The sequence below is a fragment of the Raphanus sativus genome, chromosome 8 (assembly GCF_000801105.2).
Source record: "Raphanus sativus cultivar WK10039 chromosome 8, ASM80110v3, whole genome shotgun sequence".
Taxonomy (NCBI): domain Eukaryota; kingdom Viridiplantae; phylum Streptophyta; class Magnoliopsida; order Brassicales; family Brassicaceae; genus Raphanus; species Raphanus sativus.
This window is the reverse complement of record NC_079518.1, coordinates 22,949,435-22,973,478: the sequence shown is the minus strand read 5'-3', so window position 1 is coordinate 22,973,478 and position 24,044 is coordinate 22,949,435. Positions and strand designations below refer to the sequence as shown.

Genomic DNA, 24,044 nt, shown 5'->3' with positions numbered 1-24,044 from the left:
TGCATGAATGCAACCTATATGAATGCTTCTAGACTCAATCCTAAATGCAAATCATGCAACTAAATGCTTCTTTTTGTGTTTTTCAAAAAAAATCAAATTTTTATGGGTTTTCTATGCAATAACTATACACAATGCATGCTAGATGACAAGAAACACAAGAACATCAGCAACTTGCACCTCCCCCACACTTAATTCACACAGTCTCTTGTGTGAAAAGTGGAGAGAGGTGACCAAAAAAAAAAAAATCTAAATGCAAATGAAAATGGTATATACAATGGAAGGTGAAGGAGTACCTCTATGGAGCGTGGGGTGAGGCATTTCTGTCCAAGGAGTAGAGTTTGGTCGCCTTCCTTCATCCATGGGTCTTTGAAATGGAAATCCAAAAGACATATGTACAGGGATAGTCATGGGACTTCCTCCCAAGTGAGCTTGTTTTAAGTCTCTAGCTTGACTTTTCTTCTTTTGGTTAGTGAGAAGGAGGGTCCTTCCCACCTTCAAGAGTGATGGTGAGGACCTGAGAGAGGAGTTCTTGAAGCTTGACTGGATCATCTTGGAGCTGAGGGTTGAGGATGGCTCTTGCATTTGAGAATGGCCTTGACTTTCCCTTACACCTGAGCTTGTACTCAACGACACCATCCTTGAGCTTCATTGGATGGAGAGTGAGAGTGTGTGGGAGCATATCAAGAGGTGGAGGATGAGGTTCTTGCAGCATCTTCTTCTTGCCATGAGTGGCCTTTGAGGTTCCACTCATCCCCTCCTTTTTAGCATTTTCCAAGTGCTCAACACACAACTCTTTAGAAGTCTCTCCATTGAGACCTTTTGTCTCACAAGCAACAACTTCATCTTGGGGCTTCTTATCAGCTTCTTGTCCAAAAGTGATTGTCCCACAATAGCTAGCATCCAATGGAGGTTGTAATGGGTAGGAGACAGCTTTGTTCACATTCATAAGAGTGACCTTCTTGTTGGGAAAGTCAATGCAAGCTCCAACTGTTGTGAGGAAAGGTGTGCCCAAGACCAAAGGAACTCTCTTCCCAGTCGCCATGCTAAGGACAGTGAGGTCAATGGGAATGGTGCATGCTCCAATCTTCAAAGGGAAGTCTTTAATGATACCAAGTGGGGTTGTAGAAGAGGAATCCCCAAACTGTAGTGAAGACTTGTCTGGTTCCATACTCTCAATCCCTATACTCTTCACCATCTCCATTGAGATTACATTCACACTAGCACCAGAATCAACAAGAGCATCTTTAAGAATGAGCTGACCAAGGGAGCAAGGTAAAGTGAACATCCCTTGGTGTCCAAGCTTAGGAAGAGACTTTGGAGGGACTGGTGGGTCAAGCTGTAGTGTAGAGATGTTCAGGAGCTCTGCTACTTCTTCTTTGTGAGTGAGAATGTCCTGGATGAGCATCATTTGGACATGAGCCTCACGCATACCCGAGATCTCTGGAAGGTTGACGCCAACATCACTTAGGTCCTTCCTGAACTTGGAGATAACCTTCTTCTGAGCTTTGGTGAGGACCCTTTGTGGAAATGGGAGTGGGACCTCATATGGTGACAGCTCAACCTCAGTGGCTTCTTCTAGCTTAACCTCTTTCAGCTTGTTGTCAGCTCTCCTCTCAACTTGTTTCTCAGCCTTAGGCTCAGCTCTCTGCAGAGTTGTTGCTTCAACTTTCCTTTCAGCTTGTACCTGAACCCTTTCCATAGCCTTATCCACCATATATGCTTCAGCTGTTGCTACAATCTCTGTTCCATGCAAGAGTCTTTCAATCTCATCCACCTCTTTCCCATGATCACTGAGCTCAATCTTTGAAGAAGTAGTAGAGATGACAACATTGCAAGACTCCTTGGGACTCTTATCTGGTTTCCCTGGTAGTAATCCCATTGGGCTCTTGGAAGATGATGGCATAGAGGCGACCTGGCTCTCCAAAGCGTTGAAGCGAGTGGCAAGTAGTAGGAACTTGTTGTTTAGCTCGGTATAGCTAGTATCAATCTTGGAGTGCACGGTTTGGAACTCATGGCCAATGTCTTTTGCTAATCTAGACTGAGCATCCATTATCTGCTTGAACATTGACTCCATACTTGAGTCAGGAGCTGTAGCTTGAGAAGAGTTTCCTTGAGCTTGAGTGGACTGATTGTTGTTGTTCCCAAAACCAGGAGGTGTGTTTTGCCTAGGCTGGTATTTGTTGTACTGAAAGTTAGGTTCCTTCCTGTACCAAGTACCATTGTTGTTGATGAAGCAAAGCTCCTCTTGCCCTTCCAAACCATCAACCTCATTCACCTTAGGAGGAACCTCTTGACTAGGATCACCAACAAAGCTAACCTGCTCCTTCTTGGATTGGTTTGAAAGAACCAAGTCCAACTTGTCTTGCAAGGATTTGATATCCTTCTTTGTCTGCTGATCCTCACCTCTGCTGGCTCTATCATACTCCTCATTGTAAACTGAGTCACTCTTTGCCATGTTCTCCACCAGCTCCTCTGCATCCTGCTCAGTTCTGCCCAGGAAGAAACCATTGCTAGCTGTGTCAAGCCTGTTTCTGCAAGATGGGAGAACTCCCCTGTAGAAAGTGCTAAGCAAGCTCTCCTTGCTGAAACCATGATGAGGACACTGAGCAATGTAGCTGTTGAATCGTTCCCATGCTTCACTAAAACCTTCAAGATTCTTTTGTTGAAATCCTGAAATCTCATTCCTAAGCTTTGCAGTTCTTGAGTTAGAGAAGAACTTGGTGAGGAAGGCTTCTTTGCACTCATCCCATGTCCGGATGCTATCTCTTGAGAGACCCTTCTCCCATGTGTGAGCTTTATCTCCCAAAGAGAATGGAAACAGCCTAAGCTTTAATGCATCTTCAGAAACACCATTAATCTTGATGGTGCCACACAATCGATCAAAGTTGTCCAAGTGATCTAGAGGATCTTCCAAAGCTAGCCCATGGTACTTGTTGCTTTGGATCATGTTGATCAAGCTTGACTTGATCTCAAAGTTGTTGTTCTCCACAGCTGGTGCTCTAATGCCAGCCCTATTTCCATGGATGTTAGGCTGATCATGGGCACCAATTGCTCTAGCTTGGCGCTGTGGATGTCTTGGTCCAAGGTTGGCAGCTCCTTGACCATCTTCAGCAGCTCTATCTTGAGGCAGGTTCTCCATATCAAAATCCAACCTCTGAATGTGAGCCTGTTGCTCTTCTTCCCTTCTCCTTTTTACAATATCCCTCTCAAGTGCAGAAATGTCTGCAACAATGGAAACAAGGCTTGATGAACCTCTGCTCCTCAAGTTCATACACCTGAAAAGTCAAAGAAAGAAAGAAGGCAAGAAGCAATATCACAATAGAAAATAAAAATGATTTAGTCTCAAGCAAATGACTAAATCTCAATGTCACAATCAACTTAGAAGTTGGCAACGGCGCCAATTTGATAACAGGATTTTGCTAAGATCCTATTCAAATGTTGAAGTATAAAGGATGTCAATCCAATTCTAAGAGAATGCGAAGCACTAGGAATGCAAGACCATGCTTAAGCTAAATGCTATCAAGATGAGATGAGAGATTATACTAAAATAGGAATAAAATGCAACAAATCAAAAGACTTTCTTTGATTATGAGAATGAGAGGACTCATGGGATAAGGGAATATGACTTTGGGTGATCAAACTCCAACTAAGGTGCTAGCTTTCAATCAATCTATCTACCTTAGGCCTAGACACAAGACTAAGCAAACTTTATCTCTAAATGAATGCTCATTTGCTTCCAAAACTCAAGCATCTAATCTCTTAGGTTGAATGTTTAGGGAGCAATCATTAACAATAAGCCTAATAGCCATCTTAACACCTTTAACAACAAATCTCTTTGGTAGAGTATGTTAAAAGCTTAGGAGAGTTGGGTCAAACATTTCATCAAACACCTTGTGGGTGGGAAATGTCTAGAACTCAACTTTAAGGAGGCCAACCCTAAAGAAGCATTAAAAGTACTCTACTAGCAAGGATTAAGAAGGATCTACACTTAAACACCTTAGATCAAGCCTAATCACCCTTAATCTCCCTAACCCATGAATCCAAAAGTGGATCTACTCACTAATCACCATGATTACTCTTGAACCCATGAGGTTTCCAAGCTTAATCATGTTTAAGAAAGAAAGAAATGAAATTATAAACACTCAAGAACACAAGAACAAAAGGGAAGAACTTTCACCCAAAAGAGGTTTTGTGATTCTTAAGAGAAAATAAGATAATCTCTCCAAAATGGAGATTACAAAGTATTTATACTTAGGTTTAGGGTAAAGAAAGATACATAGGATAAAAGACTAGAGTGCCCCTTGGATAAGGCTAATTAGAACCTCAAAATAGTGTTTAAAATGACCCAAAGTCGAATTGGGTCGAACCGGACCGGTTTGAGAAAACCAGCCTTGACCACTCTCTCACCCAAGCTGCCTCACGCCCGGGTTGCACATTCCGGTCCTGCACTCCGGTCTCATCATCCACGCCCGGGTTCGTCATGGCGGTCCACGCAGTCCGGTCCTCGCCCACACGCCCGGCTTCACCATTCCGGTCGAGGCAGTCCGGTCTCACCCTTCACGCCCGTGTTGGTGATGGCGGTCTGGTCTGTCCGGTCCTCGCCCACACGCCCGGCATCACCATCCCGGTCGAGGCAATCCGGTCCAGTCGTGTCTAAAAGAGTACTTGCTTAGTTGAACATCATTCTTCATCTCCTTTGGATTTTTAAGCTCTCAAACACTTCATATCATCTCATAGTATGCTCCAACACCTGATAGGGACATATGTATGCAATATGGATCCTATAGACACTGAGCTCTAAGCTATATGATCAAAATGCACAAGATATGAAGGCTAAAAACATGTAAATATGCAAGATATCAAGGATCTCGTCGACCAAATTTGGGAGTATCTTCTCAATAAGCTCTCTGTTCCATTCTTTAGTCTCTCGAGTTAGAAGGTCTGCAACTCTATGATCCTGATATCTCTCCGGCGATGGTCCATATGGTCTCTTGGGAGTAGCTGTACTCAGCCAGGGATCGTTCCAAACCCTTATTGATTCTCCATCACCTATAACCGAACCCAGCTTAAGTATCAAGAGGTCTCTTCCTGCTAGTATACTTCGCCAACCATGCGAGCATTCTTTTGGTAATCTCACTGTTAAGAAGGAAGAGTTCCTGCAGTATTTTCCTACCAGAACCCGCGATAGTAAGCTCTCCGGTTTGGTGACAATATGCCAAGCTTGCTTGGCTAGTAGCGCTGTGTTGAACACTTGGATATCTCTAAACCCAACACATCCCTTTCTTATCCTCACATGAATCCCACCAAAATCTTGTAAGCACAGATTGGATTCGCTTACAAAGACTCACCGGCAGTTGGAAACAAGTCATAGCATATGTTGGAACAGCTGATAGGACAGACTTTAGCATGACTAGTTTCCCTGCTGGTGATAATTGTCGAGAAGACCAACTAGCTGCCCGTTGGCGGATGTGCTCAACAATGTTGGTGAAAAGATCTTTTTTCCGTCGCCCAAAATGTTCCGGCAGACCAAGATATTTACCAACTCCACCTTCTTTCTCGATCCCGAGTTGAGAGTGAACACATAGACGTGTCTCCTGCGGGGTTTTCGAGGAAAAGGAGATGGAAGATTTGGTTGTGTTGATCATTTGGCCAGACGCAATCTCGTACTTGCGCAGAATCCCACCTAGCGTTGAGACACTTCCGATGTCTGTGTTGAGAAAGAACATCGTGTCGTCTGCAAAAAGAAGGTGGTTCACTCTCGGGGAAGAAGTAGCCACTCTAAGCCCCGACATATGTCCACTGGCTTCCACTTGACGGCAGAGACCCGAGAGTACCTCTCCACATAGTATAAAGATATACAGGGAGAGGGGATCACCTTGCCGGATCCCTCGTGATGGAATCACATTGCCATGAGCCGAATCTTCTAGTAGGTATGAGTAAGTAACCAACGACACACACGTCAAAATCCAACTTGTCCACACAGCATCGAATCCAAGCCGATCAAAGACTAGCTTGATAAAATCCCACTCCAAGCGATCATACGCCTCGCTCATATCTGTTTTCACTGCCATGGAACAATTTATCTTTGCTTCTGAGATCTTCAGATAATGTAGTAGCTCGTGTGTGATGAGAACGTTGTCCGAGATAGCACGATCTGCGATGAAAGCTGACTGAGTTTCCCCGATGATACACTGAAGTACAGGTTTAAGCCTAAGGGAGAGGATCTTGGATATCAGTTTATAAGTGACATTGCATAGAGCAATAGGCCTGTAGTCGGAGACACATTTTGGTCCAGAGATCTTTGGGATGAGCCTGACGTATGTATGATTCATGTTCTGTTGCAGCAATCCTGTTCTAAAGAAATCCCGGACCTCCTTGCAGATGGCGTGACCCACTGTTTCCCAGTTCGATTGGAAGAAACAGGCCGAGAAGCCATCCGGACCCGGAGCCTTGTCCGGATGGATAGACAACAGAGCTTCACGTATTTCTGTGTCCGTCGGTTCTGCTATAAGAAGGGAGTTAGTTTCCGGCGTGATACACGGCTTTATTGTCTCGTTGATGATCCTCTCATTTTCTTCACATGAGGCGGGAAGAGAGGTTGATTTGAAGAGCTCCCCATAGTATGTAGCAATCTGAGCTGAGATAGATTCCTCATCGTAAAAATATTCCCTTCTGTATCCTCTAAGACTGAGATGCGGTTGCGAGCTTTCTTCCCTGTAGAAACCGCGTGAAAGAACTTGGAATTTGTATCCCCCGATGCTAGCCACATAATTCGACTCCGCTGGCGCCAAAACTCTTCCTCCGCCTTGTAGGCAGTTAAGAGTTTCTTGCTCAGACGGAAGATTAGTTCCTCATCCCCAATCAGACTGGTAAGAGCATCATCTAGAGCCTTCTTGAGTTTCTCTATGTTTTCCTTGCTGTTGCGATGCTGGGCGACTCCATTTCACCAGGGCTGATCTAATTGTTGCTAGTCGTTGTTCGGAATGAAGATGCTCTGCTGAGTTCCAAATCTTGGAGATAATCTCTTTGACCTCTTGATTATCTCTTAAACGTCTATCATACCGGAAGATCTACTGCTTTTCTTGCGGGTAGAGTCAAAGATGGAGATAAGTGGACGATGATCGGACCCATTATACTCCATGTAATGGCTTCTAGCAGTTGGGAACTTCTCCGACCAGAGGCTGTTGACCATAGTTCTATCCAGTCTACAGAACACTAGGTGCTTACGTCTTTTTCCTCGCCAAGAGAGCGGGTTGCCCGAGTGTTTAAGATCGAACAGATCACAGTGTGCTAGAAGGTTACGGAATGCTGCAAAAGTGCCTTCAGCACGTAATGGACCCCCCTCTTTCTTGGTGTTGTTTATGATCTCGTTGAAATCACCCGTGAGGAACCAAGGGGCATCTCTAACATCAGCAATATGACGTATCTGATGCCATACTGTGGCACGTTTGGAGGCGTCTGGTTCCCCATAGATAAAGGAACCGAAGAAGGCTATCCCTTTGTGAGATATCTCTGTATCGATTATATTCCGGTTTGAGCTGAGTATGTTGAGATTTAAATCATTTTTCCAGTAGAGAGCCAGACCACCACTACTTGGTCTCTCGGGAGGAACAAGAAAATGATTGTATTGATTCAGAAACTCAAGCTCTTTTTCAACAAATACACTGGCGTTCTTTGTTTCTAGTAAAAAAAATATCAGGAGAGAATTGCTTGTGGATCTCCCTGATACGATGGACTGTTTCAGTGTTCTCCAAACCGAAACAGTTCCAGCTAAAAGTTACTAAGGAAGAGGGGGAAGATCCTCGGGAAAATCCAACCGAGGTCGTTTGTTGCCCGGAGTTCCTGACTTCCCCTTTGTACCTGAAGTATTCTGCAACTTAGGGTCTTGAGAAGACGATCCTGCAGTTCTAGCCATAGCCTGTTTGGAGGTTCCGGGAGACGTACCCACTTGTGTTAGGTTACGTTTTCTCAATGATGTTCCCACAAAGACACGGGGACTTAGTTGGATCGTACGAGTCGCTCGTGCTCGTGGTGTCTACCTCTACGCTTTGGGGCAGTGGTCTCTTGGGAAGTTTCCACCACCTCTTGTGCTGCATCGCTTAAAGAATGAGGCTGGAGAATAGAATCCACTGGGATTCCTAATGAAGCTGCAGAGTGCTGAATGATGTGTTCCACTGTCTGCTCTACTGATCCATCGATTTCACTCTGTAGTACTCTTTGTTGTCTTGCTGCTCTTTCTATAGGATCATCAACGTTAGTGTATCGAAGTGTTGCTTCGTTTATTTCATTCAGAACCTCCTGCGCCGTTGGAAGTTGTCCATGATGGAAGTCTGTTGCATCAAGGTTTCGCTCAAGTGGACTTGGTGGCGGTGTTCGAGGGCAGTGGGTTCACTTGCAGTTACCGTAGTTGGAGGAGTCTTGCTTCTCCACACTCCAGCTTCAGGATGATCTGTTGCAGCAGTCCTTCCTTGAGGAGATTTCTGTTGATCCCTCTGTCGTGGTAGTGGAGGCGAGTTGTTGTGCTGTGAAGGAGTATTTTTCGGCCGATAAATCATCTCATCTCTGTTGGACCTTACATACGTAAAGTAAGGTACTATCTTGTTCCTGGGTCCTTGGACTCTGTTCGCTAAAACAGAGACTCTTTCTCCAAATGGCTTCCCGTGGCGGTCTAATCGTTCTCGGAAGTTAGACTGCGATTTGTTCTCATGTTGAGTAGGGACCATTAGAGAAGTCTGTCGCAGCTCAGCGTCGTTTCTTGCTGGCGAAGGTAATTGTGTTTGGGTTCTCCTGGTAGTAATCTCATGTGGCTTGTCGGGACATTGAGATTGTAGGTGTGTCAGACGATAGCAGTAGGAGCAATGGTTGCCAAGATTCTCATACTCCAAGTAGATATCACTTTCTTCCCCTGAATCAAAATCGAGTACTGGTTCCATGATTAGGGGTTTGAGCCCATCGATAGTAACTCTAACTCGTGCTGATGACTTGGTAACTTCATAGGCATCTAGTTGACCAATTTCTCGTCCAATGTTGCTCACCACCTTCTCGTGCCAGTAGTGCAAAGGAATCCCTTTTAGGTTTATCCAAAAAGGTATCTGAGAGGGAAAGGATGCAGATATGACTGGTTCCCATCTCTGAATGAGCAACATCCATCTACCATAGTGGTAAGACTGGTTGCGCAGAACCATTTGAAGGTCAGCCTCATCTTCAAAGCGGAATTGGAATACATCATTTCCAAGGTCGGACCCTTCAGTTCTTCCAACAAGGTTCCATTTTTTGGGAAGAGATGGTAGTACTAGGTTCATCTTTTGCTCTTTAGGGTTTGTTAGTCTTCCTACCAGAGTAAGCAAGTTGTCTTTTATCAGCTCCGAGGGGTCAAAGTCCGGTGCTCTTATCCAGAAGCGAGGTCTGTCAGAGTCCTTGGATACCACACCCTTACCCTTCTCTTCCGCTGTGTATCTCCTCATAGTCAATAGGATAACAGAGAGAATAGCTTCTTATAGTTGTAGCCGTAGCAGTCAAGTAAAGTGCTTCGTCGGAGAACTGAAACTGATGTCGTCAGAAGATATCGAGAGTAGATTCTTGCAGTTGCAGCCGTCAGATTTCTGGTACTGATGTCGTTAGGAGTTTTTGCTGGGAGATTCTTGCAGTTTATGACCGTTGTAGTCAAGTAAAGAGCGACGTTGGAGGACTGGAGTTGACGTTGGTAGGAGACTTCCGTTTCGTTGCACTGATGCTGTTACGAGAGAAAAAACAAAGGCACTTTGCGAAAATAGTAACTGAGTAGATCTTGCCGAGAACATGGTTCTTTCTAGAGGAGTAATCTCAGTCAACTCTAGGTTCTCCGTTCAGTAGAGGTACTCCTGCTGGCCTTCAGGAGCCATCATACCTGTGACAGTTGCAAGTATCATCGGAACCATGCCGGCCTTTGGCCTGCGCTGGCGTAGATCTCAAAACGGAGCTCAGTACAGCAAAAGAACAAATTCAAAAAAGTCTAAAAGAAAAAAGAAAAACAGGGTAGGTGGGTTTGCAGGTTTGGTTCAGAAAGTCAGCGAACTGAAAAAAGAAAGAAACCGCTGGTTGGAGGGAGACAAACCATAATTAACCGCTGGGTAAAAACTTTTTGGGGAGTCGGAGGCAGAGAGCGTTTTGCAAGGAGAGAGAAAATAATCGAGGACTCGTATCACCTTCCTCTCTGTGTTGCTACCGTATCAATTAACACTAAAGAAAAACGTCATTGGGTTTTTATGATAAGCTTGTGAGTGGTATTGGGTTGAAAATAACGATTTCAATACTGTTTTCACCCAACAAAAAACTAAAGTCCGAACCATTTACAATAAGATCGTTTCTAAAATTAGCAATGATCGCGATAACAAACTGGGCGCTGAGTCTTTAACAGGCAACACAAAGTCGGACAAGAAAACCATCATCGTTTTGGAAAATATGGTCACAAGGCCATAAGAGAGACTGTAGTGAAGACCTTTGTTAGCTCTCGAGATTTGGCTCTTCTTTGACAGTGAAATCCCCAGCCTTCTCGTCCACCACATCACTGCTTAAAACCAACAGACCAACCAAGATTCAGAAACAGTTTTAAGTCGATAACCACAAATAACCAAATAGAAGATCATGTCTACAAAACCTGTCTGCTGCTTCTGATTTGGGAATCAACGTGATCTTCTTGGACGTGAAATGTTCAAGAAAATGAGACAACTTCCTTTCCTGGCATAACTCGTGTAGATGATTCAAGAACTCATTGAACTGCTTCGGCTCCTGAACACATATACATAAGAACGAATCCATTACACTGAGTTTAAACACATATGTAAAGATAAATGAGATAGGAGATGAGACCTGTTCCAAGACGCAGGCTTTACGTAAAGCGAGCAAACATTCCAATGCTTTATCAGTGGTACTACTATCTTCCACGAGCTTCACTACTCGTTTCTTCATCTCACTGATTGCTTTATTGACCCAATCATTGCCATCTCTACGGGATATCATAGCTTCAAAATCTTGAACCGGGTTTGCATCTCCCACTGTGTCAACATTGTTCTCATTGGCATTATAAGTAATCATGCGATTGTCTTCATCATCTGAACCAGATGGCTTATCCCTCAACATTCTCTTAGAAGCCTTTCTCAACTACAATTAAAAGTCATGTGAATGATAGATAATTCATGTTATTTGCTGAAAGCTGGTGAACAAAACAAACCTTTGGGTTCTCCTTCACTTCAAAACTTCCACGAAACGTATCCATTATCGATTTGGTGTTGGAAGAGAGTTCTGGATCCTGCTCCATGATTCTCTTGAAAGCTTCATCCATTGGAGGTAAAGCAGCATCCGTTGATCTTGATTTCAGCTCAAGGTATTCATAAAAGCGCTGATAATACATAATCTTGCATCAGAACGCATTCGAATACAACAAAATAGTCAGAAGCAGAAAAGAAAAAGGAATGGTTTTTACCTGCAGAACTGGGTTAGGAGTAAGTTCAGGCTTTAACACTTCCTCTTTAGGAGAAGGTGCAAGGTCAAGCATCTTAACCAAGTTATCAGCCACTGCTTGCTGTTGCTCATCAGGCTTCCAGGACGCAGGTAATCTACTGAAAGAAGGAAACGGAAACTCGCGGATATCCTCGGCAAATGGCAGCACGTTGAAGTAGAAAGAATCAGGCTGCCAAAAAAAAGAGAGTAAAAATCGATCATCAAGGTAGCTTATATTCAAGTTTTGTAAGTGTTTTTTAACTTACTGTGTCATCTCGTTCAGACACATTTGGAGTGAGGACTCCAACAACTACATTCCCTTGTCCGTTTCTCCAGACACAACGTACGATTGCCACCTTGTTTGATTGCTTCATCTCTCTTGCAATGGCAGAGACTGCAATCACAGATTTTTCTTTGCTCGGGTCCGGAACAACAATGTTCACGTCTTTCATGTAGTAATGTCTGTTGAAAAACATAAATTAGCATTCTCTTAAATGAAAATGACCAAAGGGTTTTACAGACAACCATTTAATATATGTCTTACCTGAGAATGTTTGATGCATCAGTGAATCCAAGAAGCTTCATGCCCTTTTCAGTTTTGAACTTGAGTGTTTCCATCTCATCCGGCGAGATAGGAATGACATGAGGTCCATAGCGAAAGCCCTTGATCCTTTCTTCTGGAGCAAGAGCCTCACTAGTTTCTTCGTTAACTTTGTAATCGTAATCGATCTTCACTTCATGTTTAGCAAACTTGTCACTAGGTGGCGCCTTGTCAGAGTACATTTTTAGCGAGGGAAGTCTCTCTTCAGCCACTTTCTTATAAACCCACACCTGCAATATCCAAAAGTCCAAAATCAAAACATTATCAGCTAATTGTTATATACTAGTTAAGTGGACTTACCTTGATCTTCATTGATGGGTTAATCTCAAGGTCGCCTCTGAACAGAGTAACAGGAGCAACTCTCCGCGTCTTTAAAGCGCCTAGGAGTGAGAGTGGACTCTCAACATACACTGTTTTCGCAATGGCGTTGTTTGAGAGCAAACTCAACAAATGATCATTCTCTTCTATTATCTTCTCATCAACATCAACGCTAGGATCAGCTTTCATAACAATGCTCTCCATCTTTATACCCTCTGCAGCCATTTTGGCAGCAATGGTACTGACTTGCTCATCTTTGGTCCCTTCAAATGGATCTTTGGTAGGAGAAGCTGCATTTGTGATGAGACACAACCGTTTTTTCCCTCTTTGTCCAGCACCGTACGTCTTTATAAGCATATCCATCCCAACAATCAAAGCATCAAGAACTAAAGCCAGTTAAAGAACCAAGTTGAGACTCTAAACTAAAAGAAAAAAACAATAAGTTGGGTATAGTAAGTAGGATACAGTCGCCAGCTACAGTTCCTCGAGGGAGCTGCTTTACACGATCAATCACGAGTTCATCAACAACTTTGATGTTCCTTAAAACCCAAATGTTGTCATATCCACCTATGTCTCTAGCAAGCTCATTTTCGGTTTCTGCAGACAGAGATCCCATGAGACAGCAATCGGTAATAGTTAATAATGCTCCTAGAAAGAGCCAAATCAACTTCCTAATTAGTAAAGATAAGAGAGGGACCTTGAGTTCCAAAGACAATGATTCCAACTTCATCAAACTTGTTGTAAATCAACTGAAACAACAGAACAAATACAATAAGCTTTGTTAGAACCCTCCCTAACACAAAAAAAAAAAAGAGTAATAAATAATTTGAGAGTGAAATGAGAAGAAGGAATCATATTTCACCTTCTTTTGCATAAGCAAAGAACATGTCTTTTCAACATCAGGGAGTACACTATGCATGGCCGGGCCTACATCCACCAACAAAACCAAACCCTCCTGTTTCCAACAACAAACACACACAGCTTTCGTTATTAAAACTCTAAAGGACACCAAGGAAGCAAGCGATTTTGATTTGAAAAAGGTTTTAATTAATGTATAAAAAAAACATGAGCTGGCCAAGTAGATATTTCATGGATTGATTCTGAAGAAACATAGTTAAGAATCGAGAGAAGTTCCTACCCGATTACGCGCCATTGAAAACCTGTTGCTTTGAAAATGGAGGTGAAGAAGACGAAGAAGAGTCGAAGAAGACGACAATTTTCTTTTTTGGGTGAAACTCTAAGAAGAAACTGAGATAGACTGAAAACGAGATATGTCCATTGGGCTGAAATATTTGAGGCCTATAACCGCCTAATTTGAGCTTAGTTCCGTTCTATCTTGGATCCATCAAATTCGGACTGGATTGAAATTTCTTTATTTTCAAGTTTCAATATCGGGACTGAATCAAATTTTTATATATTTTTAATAGTAACTATAATATATTTAGATTTATAGATGATTTCTTTTTGATATAATATAAAACTAGATATTTAGCCCCTATATACGGACATAATTATTTTACACATATTAATAATTCACAAAATTATTGTTAAAATTTTCAACAACATTAATATAATAAATTGAACACTCATTTATGTAGGTGTTTGTTAATATAGTATACTATTTACTGCATAAAAAACCTTCAGAATGTTCAAAAAATGGCCAATTCTCCCAAATAACCATTTTTAAGTTTTGTCATAAAAATAGCACTAAAAATAAAATGATCAAAATAATCCCTTTTTGTTTAAAATTTTTTTTTTCTGAAATTTGAAACCTATACCCAAAACCCAACTCTTAACTTTAAACCCTAAATTTGGATTATTTAACCCAAATAGTATAAATGCATATTTTACCCTTTAATAAAATTTCTTTTGATCATTTTTCCTCTTTAAGTGATATTTTTGTGAAGACAAACTAAAAAGAGCTATCCTAGGAAATTTCTCTTAAAAATTTTAGAATTGTTTTATGCACTACATTTATTTATTTTTCTTATATATTACCAGAAGAAATTATTCTCATTTTATTTTGGTGAAAACAATTTAATATTTTTTTTTGCAACATATAGCCGAAAATTTTATTGACAGTCATAAAAATAAAAGACAATAAAATATTCAGTATGTCTCATGTTATATTGGACATATTAGAAGTAAATGGCTAATGTTTTCACTAAACCCTCATCAAAAGTAAGATTACCGATCCACATTTTCTTGGTTCTTAAATTTTATAACGAAAAGTATGTATAAATAATGGTGTAATATATTTTACTTTTGGGTAATGATCACTTTATCTACCGGTCACGGTGTCCTAAGTGAATGATGATATTTGTATTGAGAAATCCCAAATAATATAGAGTTCGATCTGATAAAACACCTTTCGGAAAAAGCATATACAAAACAACTTTTAATAGAAATATGAGAAATAAAATAAAATCTACAGACTAAAACTCATGAGAACATGAAAATCTCTTACATCAGTTAGATATTAATATAAATCCAAAATAAAAATTAGCCAACATATATAAAAAGTTAAATAGTTATTATGTTTCTATAATTTTCATTAATGAGTCATCAGTTTAAATTTATACAAAATCTACATCCTATAAATAAAACTATGAAACAAAAGAACATAGTTTTGGCCATAAGATGTAATAAAATTGTAGATAGACTAACGTTATCTAGCTAGAATATAGTCTAACGAATTCAAGCCTTGATAGAATATACAAAGAAATTTTTGTTTGGATTATATACCCTGGATATATCAACATATAATATTTAGTAAGTGATTTCTAGATTAGGTGGATGGCCAGAATGAGTATTCTGACCCCAGCTAGAAAATTAAATAAAATACGGTTCCAATAATTTTTTAAAAATAATTAAATGTATAAATAGTTATATTGAAGCTTACAATTGATTTCATATCTTTATATTTTTAAAATTTATTTTATTATTTTTTTATAACAGAAGGGTAAAACATGTCCGAAATGACCAAAATATCAAAAGTCCTATTGGGACAAACAAAAATTCAAAGTATTTTTTTTTTCAATTTTCCCTGTATGTTATTGGAGTGTATACCGGGGTTTTGGTTAAGCTGAATTAGTTTCCTTTTTCTTGTTCAGTGTTCCGATTTATTACATATGTAATATATATATATATATATAAACAGCTTAGTCTGTAAACGGTAAAGTTAACAAAAAATATAAATTTTCTTAACAAACTTCATCTTCTCCAAATCTCTGTTGCATCGATTTTGCTCACAACACGTAATATATATCTCGACAAAATGAGTTTCCAGACACATTGACGACAATGGAGAATTTAGAAAACTAAATATCAGTGCTTACATTTACATATAATTAACATACAAGGTTTTTAAAAAGGGGAAACACAATAGATATGATAAACAGTTTATAAAATCTGAAAAAGAGACCAATAACATGCCTAATTAAAATCGTGCAAAAATTTGAAATTGAAAACCTTAACCTTCACTCAGACGCATGTTCGGAAACATGAAAAATGATGTACAACCTTAATCTAAGTAGTGGTGAAATTACAACCTTTTGATTTCAACGATAACATTTCCATATCTCAGAGAGAAAAAATAGCCTTTAAATTATCTTTACAAAAAAACAGCCTTTAAAATGGCTATGAGAAAATTTGTTGTTTTAGATATAACAGCGTACACTTTGTACACATCAAAAAGTAAGGCCAACATTTACAAAAATGGCATGGTTTTAATGTTACGAGTCTGATTCAATTTTTTTATAACTAGAAAATTGAAATGTGGTCCAATCAATTTTAGACAGTAATATTATCAATCATATATTCTATGAATACAAATATGAAAAAAAATGGACCAAACTCTAGTTAGTAATTGAACCCGAGATCTGAATTAACCATTAAACAAAAAAAACTGGATCCACACCTGATTCCGTTTGTAAAAATACATGAACGGATCATGTTGAACAATAGTTTGAGATTAGCTATTATCTGAATCTGACCCGAAGCAGAATGATACCTTTTTAAAACATAGAAAACTAGAGAAAAACAAGAAACAAGAAAGTAAATATTCTAAATCCGATTTAGTACCAAAATAAGTTCTTGAAATCTAAAAAGTAACTTGTATTGAGTTTCATGTTTATTTTGAGCTGATCTCTCTAAACAGTCAATCTGAACACTATTAACTGAATCCAAAATGAATCCGAATACAGAATATGTGTTTAATAGAGTTACAAAATATATCCAAATTGAAGTATTATTAATCGAATTCGAGCCGAAAAATATATAAAACTTAAATAGAGCCCATAAAATTGAATAATTTTTTTTATCTAAGTCTAATTGTCTATCTCAGAGTTCATATGCCTAATTATTAATCCCAAGCATGATGAGCACATACATATGATAATAATAATATATCATAGACAGTTTTAATTTGTTAAAGAGCAATAATAGATATTTTGGGAGATACTTCTTATTGTGCATAAAGCTAAGTTATAAATAAGTTTTGCATAACTGTTTACTATATCTGTATTTTTCTAACAATGGCAAAAGATTTCCTGATCGCTCATATCAACTTCTATTCTTGACTTTTGTTTTGCCTAATGTGTTGCACGTTAATCAATCTATATATACATACTCATTGTCTCGGTTATTGTTTCCTATCATAAACTAGGAAAAAAATAGAAAGTAGAGAAACAAGAATGGCTGCGAATCTCAGGAACAATGCTTTCTTGTCTTCTCTCATGTTGCTTCTCTTGATTGGTTCCTCATATGCAATCACAAGCTCAGAGATGAGCACAATCTGTGACAAAACTTTGGACCGAGCTTTCTGTCTTAAATTCCTCAATTCGAAATCCGCATCTCCTAATATTCAAGCCTTGGCAAAAACCACACTTGATGCCACACAAGCAAGAGCAACACAAACATTCAAAAGACTTCAATCTATTATCGATGGAGGAGTTGACCCACGATCCAAATTAGCTTACAGATCATGCATGGATGAATACGAGAACACCATGGAAAACCTCGATGAAGCTTTTGAGAATTTGGCTTCCGGGGATGGCTTCGGGATGAACATCAAAGTTTCAGCTGCATTGGATGGAGCTGATACATGTCTAGATAATGTGAAGAGATTGAGATCTGTAGATACTTCTGTTGTGAATAACAGTAAGGGAATCAAGAAGCTTTGTGGTATTGCTCTTGTTATCTCTAACATGTTACCACGTAGATCTTAATTCTGAACAATCATCATGTGTTTGCACTGATTAAATTATAGTGTTGGTAAGATGACACTTAAATTATTATAATAAAATATTAAAAGAAAGTAATCTCACGCATTTCATTTCAGTATTTCTTTTCCTTTTTAATGAAATTCATTTCATCATTTCATCATTTCGTCCAAGCTTAGCTTATACCAATACAGACCCATCTTAGCATAAAAATTAACTATAACTAAATAATAACTTAAAGTGATGAGCCAAGATTAAGAATAGACTAGGATTTAGTTTTGGTTCCAATGAGTGAAAACATCATCTTTAATGTTGACACTGGACTAATGATGTCGAATTCGAAAACTTTTGATTAAATAGAAGGGATAACTCAGAGATTATACGAATTAGAAGGTCGTCAACGAACTGCTGAATACAAATTGTAAATGAGAAGATCAGGTCGGGACATAACATTTAGTCTAGCAACATAATGTTTAGTCTAGCAACAATGACATCAAAATGCTATTAACTTGAAATGTTAAATCGGTACATAACTGATCATGAATTTTTGGAATTCATATTATGTATGGATATATTGCTTTTCTTAATTTAAATTAAAAGGTTATACAAAATGGGTCACTTAAAAACATTGAATTACCTCAGTAGCCCATATTCGACTTACAACATCTTCACCACCACTGTTTGTGAAGAAAACGACGTTGTGTAACAAAAATTTTATGTTATTCATCATAGAAGAAATCAGCTCTTATAGTATGAGCTGATTGTGATTTATGTAACAAACAAATAACCGACAAAACTATACCAATAAATTGGAGATGTTAAGTTGGGTTAAATTCCAATACTTTGTTGCATACAAAACTAAAAGAGTGTTTTAGTTATTTTCACCACATGAAAGAAGGTGTCAACAAAATATATTACACTCATGTTGTGTATATATTTTAGCCACCAAATGATCTTAATATCTTTCTAAATTCTCATATGCGTTAACCTTTACTTTTATATCCATTTACATCTGATGGCATGTTTGTCTGGAGTATGTTAGTTGTTTCCAGAGCAATGAGTTCCTCATTTATTGCTTTTAATAACTCATAAACTTCTTCTCTTGTAGGCTCCAGAAGGCAACTGTGTAAATATACTTCAGACATATTATTAAGAGACATATATGAAAACAGAAGAATATAGAAAATATTTACCTGATTCAAAGATATTGCAAAAATAGTGTTAAAGTTTACCATACTTGTAAAACTTAGTCTTCTCATGTCTCCTACTATGCTCAAAGCCTAATACGTCCAAGGTTTCAGTAGATATCAAGCTCCTTCTTAATTCCAAAATATACTTCGTGAGTGTCTTGAAAGAACATTCATATGCTGTGTAGTCATTACCAAGAAGTATTTTTTTAATCCAACTCTTGAAACGTGTGAAACCAATCCCTCCTAGACGTCATGTGGTAAAAGCATTCGGAATCAATCACCCACTTATCAAGATACAACTTATTATACTAAAGTGCATTAACCTTTGATTTAAGATTTATTACGACAGCTGCTTCAACATTTTTTTCTGCCGTACTTCTTCTTGTATGCATATCTCTTTTAATGTGTCTTTGCTTCTTGCAGAACCAGCACATCATCCTAGACCTTTAGCATGATCTAGACTTAAGCTTATCATTCCTCACATGATCTTTTTCTTAGTCTTCCCTCTAGCATAATATCCTTCACCGTCATCATATGAAACCCTAGAGATCTTAAGATCCTGATTTTTAGACCTTGTTGCAATTGTCGACTTTTCCAACGACAAAGTATCCTTGATGTACTTAGTTTTTTCTTAGGAGAATTGCTTGCATCTCATCTAACACAATTATATTTTCTTGATAGATAAGAGACAATCTTCGAGAAGTCATCAATACTCATCCATATTATGAGTATCAACCATCTTGATTGTTTTTATATTAATTACCCTTTCTTTTTATATTAGTTTCTCTCAAGATTGCTGACCCCACATATTTTTTCCTTTCTTTATTTATTAAATCAGTTCGCGGACCCCATTTTACTCTATTATTTTAATCCCACACAGATCTCACATCTCATAATTAAATATATATTTATTTTCAGTCCCTATTTTTCACCATATTTTTCTCTTTTACCGATCAATATTCTTTTCTAGTAACTTTTTTTAGAAAACATTTAAATAATTTGTTGATGATTAATATAAATAAAAGTTATCTCAATTTTTTTTCACTTCCAAATTTTCGTTTATCTTTAGATAATAGTTTATATATAATAAAATAAAATATTTAATTATATTTTAGTCACTAATTAAATTCAAAAATAAATTTATCTTTAGATAATACTTTTATATATAATAAAATAAAATAAATTATCTAATATATTTAATCACTAATTAAATTCAAAACTAAATTTAACAAATACTTTATAAATTAAAAATTTATCTCTTTTACATAAAAGCCTAAAATTATAATAATGTATTTCATATATTTTACTATTTATAGCTTTAGTTAGATTAAGAATACATAAAATATATATATTATATAAAATAATATTCCTTTTGTTTCATAGAAAATAATTTTAAAACATTTTCTGTTATATAAAGAGTATCATTTTATAAATTCCAATTCAGTTAAATTTATTTTGAGTATAATATTATTAAAAAAATTCTTTGATTTGATTTTAAAAATAATTTTATTTGTTTTAAAATTTAATATTAATTTATGTATTTATTAAGAGCATGAAAGCACTTTCATCATTTTTATAAGAACTGATTTAGTTATTTATTAAATCATTTCACGGACCCCACTTTACTCTATTATTTAATCTCACACAGATCTCACCTCTCATAATTAGATATATATTTATTTGCAGTTCCTATTTTTCACCATATTATTCTCCTTTACCGATCAATATTCTTTTCTAGTAACTTTTTTTGAAAAACATTTTAAATTATTGTTGATGGATTAATATAAATAAAATTTATTTCCATTTTTTCACTTCCAAATTTTGTTTATCTTTAGATAATACTTTATATATAATAAAATAAATAAAAATAAATTAAATTATTTAATTATATTTTAATCACTAATTAAATTCAAAAATAAATTTTACAAATATTTTTATAGATTAAACATTTATCTCTTTACATAAAAGCCTAAAATTTAATATAATGTATTTCATATATTTTATTATTTTTAGTTTTAATTAGATTAAAAATATATATGACTTATAAAATAATATTCCATTTGTTTCGTAGAAAGTAATTTTGAAACATTCTCTTGTTATATAAAGAGTATCATTTATAATTCTAATTCAGTTATATTTACTTTCAGTATAATATTATTTAAAAAATTCTTTGATTTGACTTTATAAATAATTTGTTTTGTCTTAAAAATTTAAGATTAAATAAATGTATTTATTAAGAGCATGAAAGAACTTTCATCATTTTTTAATCTTTGTGAAAATATCAAAATTACATTTTATGACACAAAAATATATAAATATATTATATTTTTTGTTTATGGGTATATTGGTATAAAACAAATATGGAATTGATGTTTATGGACTATTTTGTGTATATCTGCTTATTTTACACTGTTTGGATCAAATAATAAAGTACAATGGTGGAAGACAATATTGTTGGTTGTATAACACCTTCGTAGTTGATTAAAAGGGTTGAATCGATGAAAATGAAAATTTCTAAAAAAATACTAGTACTAATAAAGAGAAACGTGTATTACTAGTATATTACTGGATCAGCTATGTATCAAAATTCTTGAACAGTTTAGATTCTTTAAATTGTTAACCAATAATAATTATATATTTTCAGAGAAATCTGTGGTCTCTTATATTACAATCATATGTTTTGACTAAGTGGGAATTTACATCAAGGATGCGGCTGAGATAAGATGGATCTCGGGAGAAAATGAACATGCTTCAGTTGAGAATATATGCAGGAAAATTAAGGTAGATAGGATGCTACAGATTAGTTACTTTGTAGTAATATCAAAAGACATGTTTTCAACCACAGAGGCATTTGCGCAATTAAGATATCAAAGAACTATTAGGAACTACCTTGTACTACTATGTGTAATATGAACAGGTATTACTGTGAATTACATTGAATTACTTTAATATACCTTGAATTACTATGTATTGTGCATGTTTTTAAAAACCTTTATTTTTGTCTTATTATTTATTTTTAGAAGATGTATCTCATATATTACGTGATTATATATCCATATATGTGTTTGTTGTCAAATTAAACATAAAATACTTTTGATTTCTCAAAGTTATAGAAGCTTCTCATTTCTATAAAAAAACATCCTTATACTTCCATACTAAGTCTTATGAGAAGACCATAATAAGGTTAATTATTAATTATACATATTTTTGAATTTTTTTTATTGCCAATGTGTTATATACAATCTAAAACTGTCTAAATTGGTTGGTATTATTAATAAATTTGATTTGTCGATGTGGTACTACTAAAAATTGTTGTAATTTGCAAAAACATTACTATGAAGAAATAAAATCTTATTAGTGCCTTGAGTAATACTAAGTGTAAATATTCAAACATGTGTTTTTAACATATTTTAGATTCGATCAAAAAAAAACATATTTTAGACATATTTTTTGTTGAAATTTTTGACACGTTTTAGACAAGTTTCTTATTGTTGAAATTTTAACACGTTTTAGAGAAGTTTTTTGTCCTCTTGGTAATATCTACCAAACCTAGCAGTTCTAGTTTTTGGTTTTAACACATAGTAATACCTAATATTTTAATAGTCCAGACCTGCAACACAAATATTAATGGATTGGATAGCATCATCAAACGTCAAGCATCCAAAAAAGGTTTTACTATATTTTTGGTACATACTAGTAATTACCTAGTATCTCACATTGTGACAGCTCTTAACATGAAAAAAAAAAAATCAATGGGAGAATTATCTCGTATTAAAATATTTTTTGGTACATAGTAATTACCTAGTATCTTATTAGTACAAACTTGTTTCAATCTCGTAAAACATTATAAAACATCTAATCTATTAAAATTTTAGGCATTCTAAATACGAATAAAAACACACAAAAACTGCCATTGCCCACAATGCACATGACTTGTCTTGAACCAAAAACATTTAACAATAAATTTTTACATTAACATAACTAAATAACATAATCATTATATATATAACCAAAAGACCAAACACAGGTCAACAGCAAAAAACAAAACATATATAAAACCAAAAAGACCAAACCTACGCCAGCACAAAACCAAAAACTTTACTTAAAGAAGATAATATAATTACTGGCTAGCACGAGCCATATTGTGAAGTTAACAATGCCTAATCAAAGTACCACGATTTCCATGCTGCTTTGATTGTCAATGCCTCCTCTTATGAGACTAATATATTCAAACCAGAGTAAGAAGCTTCCATGAGTGTATCTCACGGTTCTCACAAGCATCCTTTACCAATTACATTGTCATCTTTTATTATGTTGCTTACTTCCTCATCTTCAACACCACTTAGTTACAAGTGTCAGAAAATCCATATGCTTGTTGGCTCTAATCACCATTCCTCTTTACCTAACCAAAACAAATTCTGTACCATTAAAGTCAAAGTGATTGCAAGTTACTCATAGAGATATCATCGTTTGAATAAGATTTCACCACACCCTTCAGACAATCGGCATATACGATCCAAACTATTAACGAGGAGAGTTTAAGAGTCATACTCCATATACAACTTGTATCTGAACGAAAGATCAAGGAACTTACCCAAGACACAGTCGCTAATTGGTAAGACAGAGTAGGTGCTGCCTAAAACAGAGCAATCTTGTCAGTACTTACTTAGAAATAGCATCCCGTGAAAGAAAGACACAATACATTGTGTGGACATTAGAACTAAGAACTTGACAATCAATATAGCTTAAGAGAACAAAGACATTTAGTAGATATACAGCCTCTGATTAACTATATCCTTCTTGTTGCATGACTCAAAGAAGAAGTAAGACACACTAAGGAAGATGTGAACAAACCTTGTGAGTTGTAAACTCTTGAGAGCCGGAGCAACTTCTTGGGTCCAGGACAAGGATCCATCTTTCTACAAGACGAGATTCTCAGCGTCTTCAATCTCTCAACCATTATTCATCCTGTGGTCAACACTGAATCTCTCATCTATGTATATAAAATAGAGTTTGCTCTCTCCTGAGCCTATCCACGTAGACGCCAGGCTGGAAACTCAACTCCTGTAACGCTGACATGTGTCCGGTTCATTAAATCATTGGGCTCCTGCGATGTCCTTCCGGTTGCTGTCGTCTCTAACCTCTAACCCTAATACGACTTGATCGAAGACAGTGACCTATGCGCTTCTTCTCACCACCAGAAACTGTTTCGTCATAAATATTTGCGAGATTTCT

At 36.8% G+C, this 24,044-nt stretch overlaps 2 protein-coding genes, 1 long non-coding RNA gene and 1 other non-coding gene across 4 annotated transcripts; 2 read left to right on the top strand and 2 right to left on the bottom strand.

Moving 5' to 3' along the window:
• Positions 1 to 2,585: 2,585 nt before the first annotated feature.
• LOC130499330 (small nucleolar RNA R71) lies at positions 2,586 to 2,692 on the top strand. The gene has a single exon (XR_008938208.1). It is a non-coding gene; the product is annotated as a small nucleolar RNA R71 (small nucleolar RNA).
• Positions 2,693 to 10,212: 7,520 nt separating this feature from the next.
• On the bottom strand, positions 10,213 to 13,684 carry LOC108835797 (ATP-dependent DNA helicase 2 subunit KU80). The gene is made up of 12 exons (XM_018609017.2): positions 13,536 to 13,684; positions 13,260 to 13,352; positions 13,095 to 13,146; positions 12,863 to 12,994; positions 12,380 to 12,783; positions 12,023 to 12,309; positions 11,745 to 11,940; positions 11,462 to 11,668; positions 11,210 to 11,377; positions 10,849 to 11,139; positions 10,637 to 10,767; positions 10,213 to 10,546 (listed from the first exon to the last, which is right to left on the bottom strand). The coding sequence occupies exons 1-12, from the start codon at positions 13,548 to 13,550 to the stop codon at positions 10,483 to 10,485; spliced, it is 2,040 nt and encodes a 679-aa protein (XP_018464519.2). The 5' UTR covers positions 13,551 to 13,684; the 3' UTR covers positions 10,213 to 10,482.
• A 3,369-nt stretch (positions 13,685 to 17,053) lies between these two features.
• On the top strand, positions 17,054 to 17,779 carry LOC108853110 (pectinesterase inhibitor 1). Its single transcript, XM_018626569.2, has one exon. The coding sequence runs from the start codon at positions 17,092 to 17,094 to the stop codon at positions 17,623 to 17,625; it is 534 nt and encodes a 177-aa protein (XP_018482071.2). The 5' UTR covers positions 17,054 to 17,091; the 3' UTR covers positions 17,626 to 17,779.
• A 4,925-nt stretch (positions 17,780 to 22,704) lies between these two features.
• Positions 22,705 to 24,038, bottom strand: LOC108852640 (uncharacterized). The gene is made up of 3 exons (XR_001949562.2): positions 23,664 to 24,038; positions 23,404 to 23,445; positions 22,705 to 23,211 (listed from the first exon to the last, which is right to left on the bottom strand). It is a non-coding gene; the product is annotated as an uncharacterized LOC108852640 (long non-coding RNA).
• Between the last annotated feature and the right edge of the window lie 6 nt (positions 24,039 to 24,044).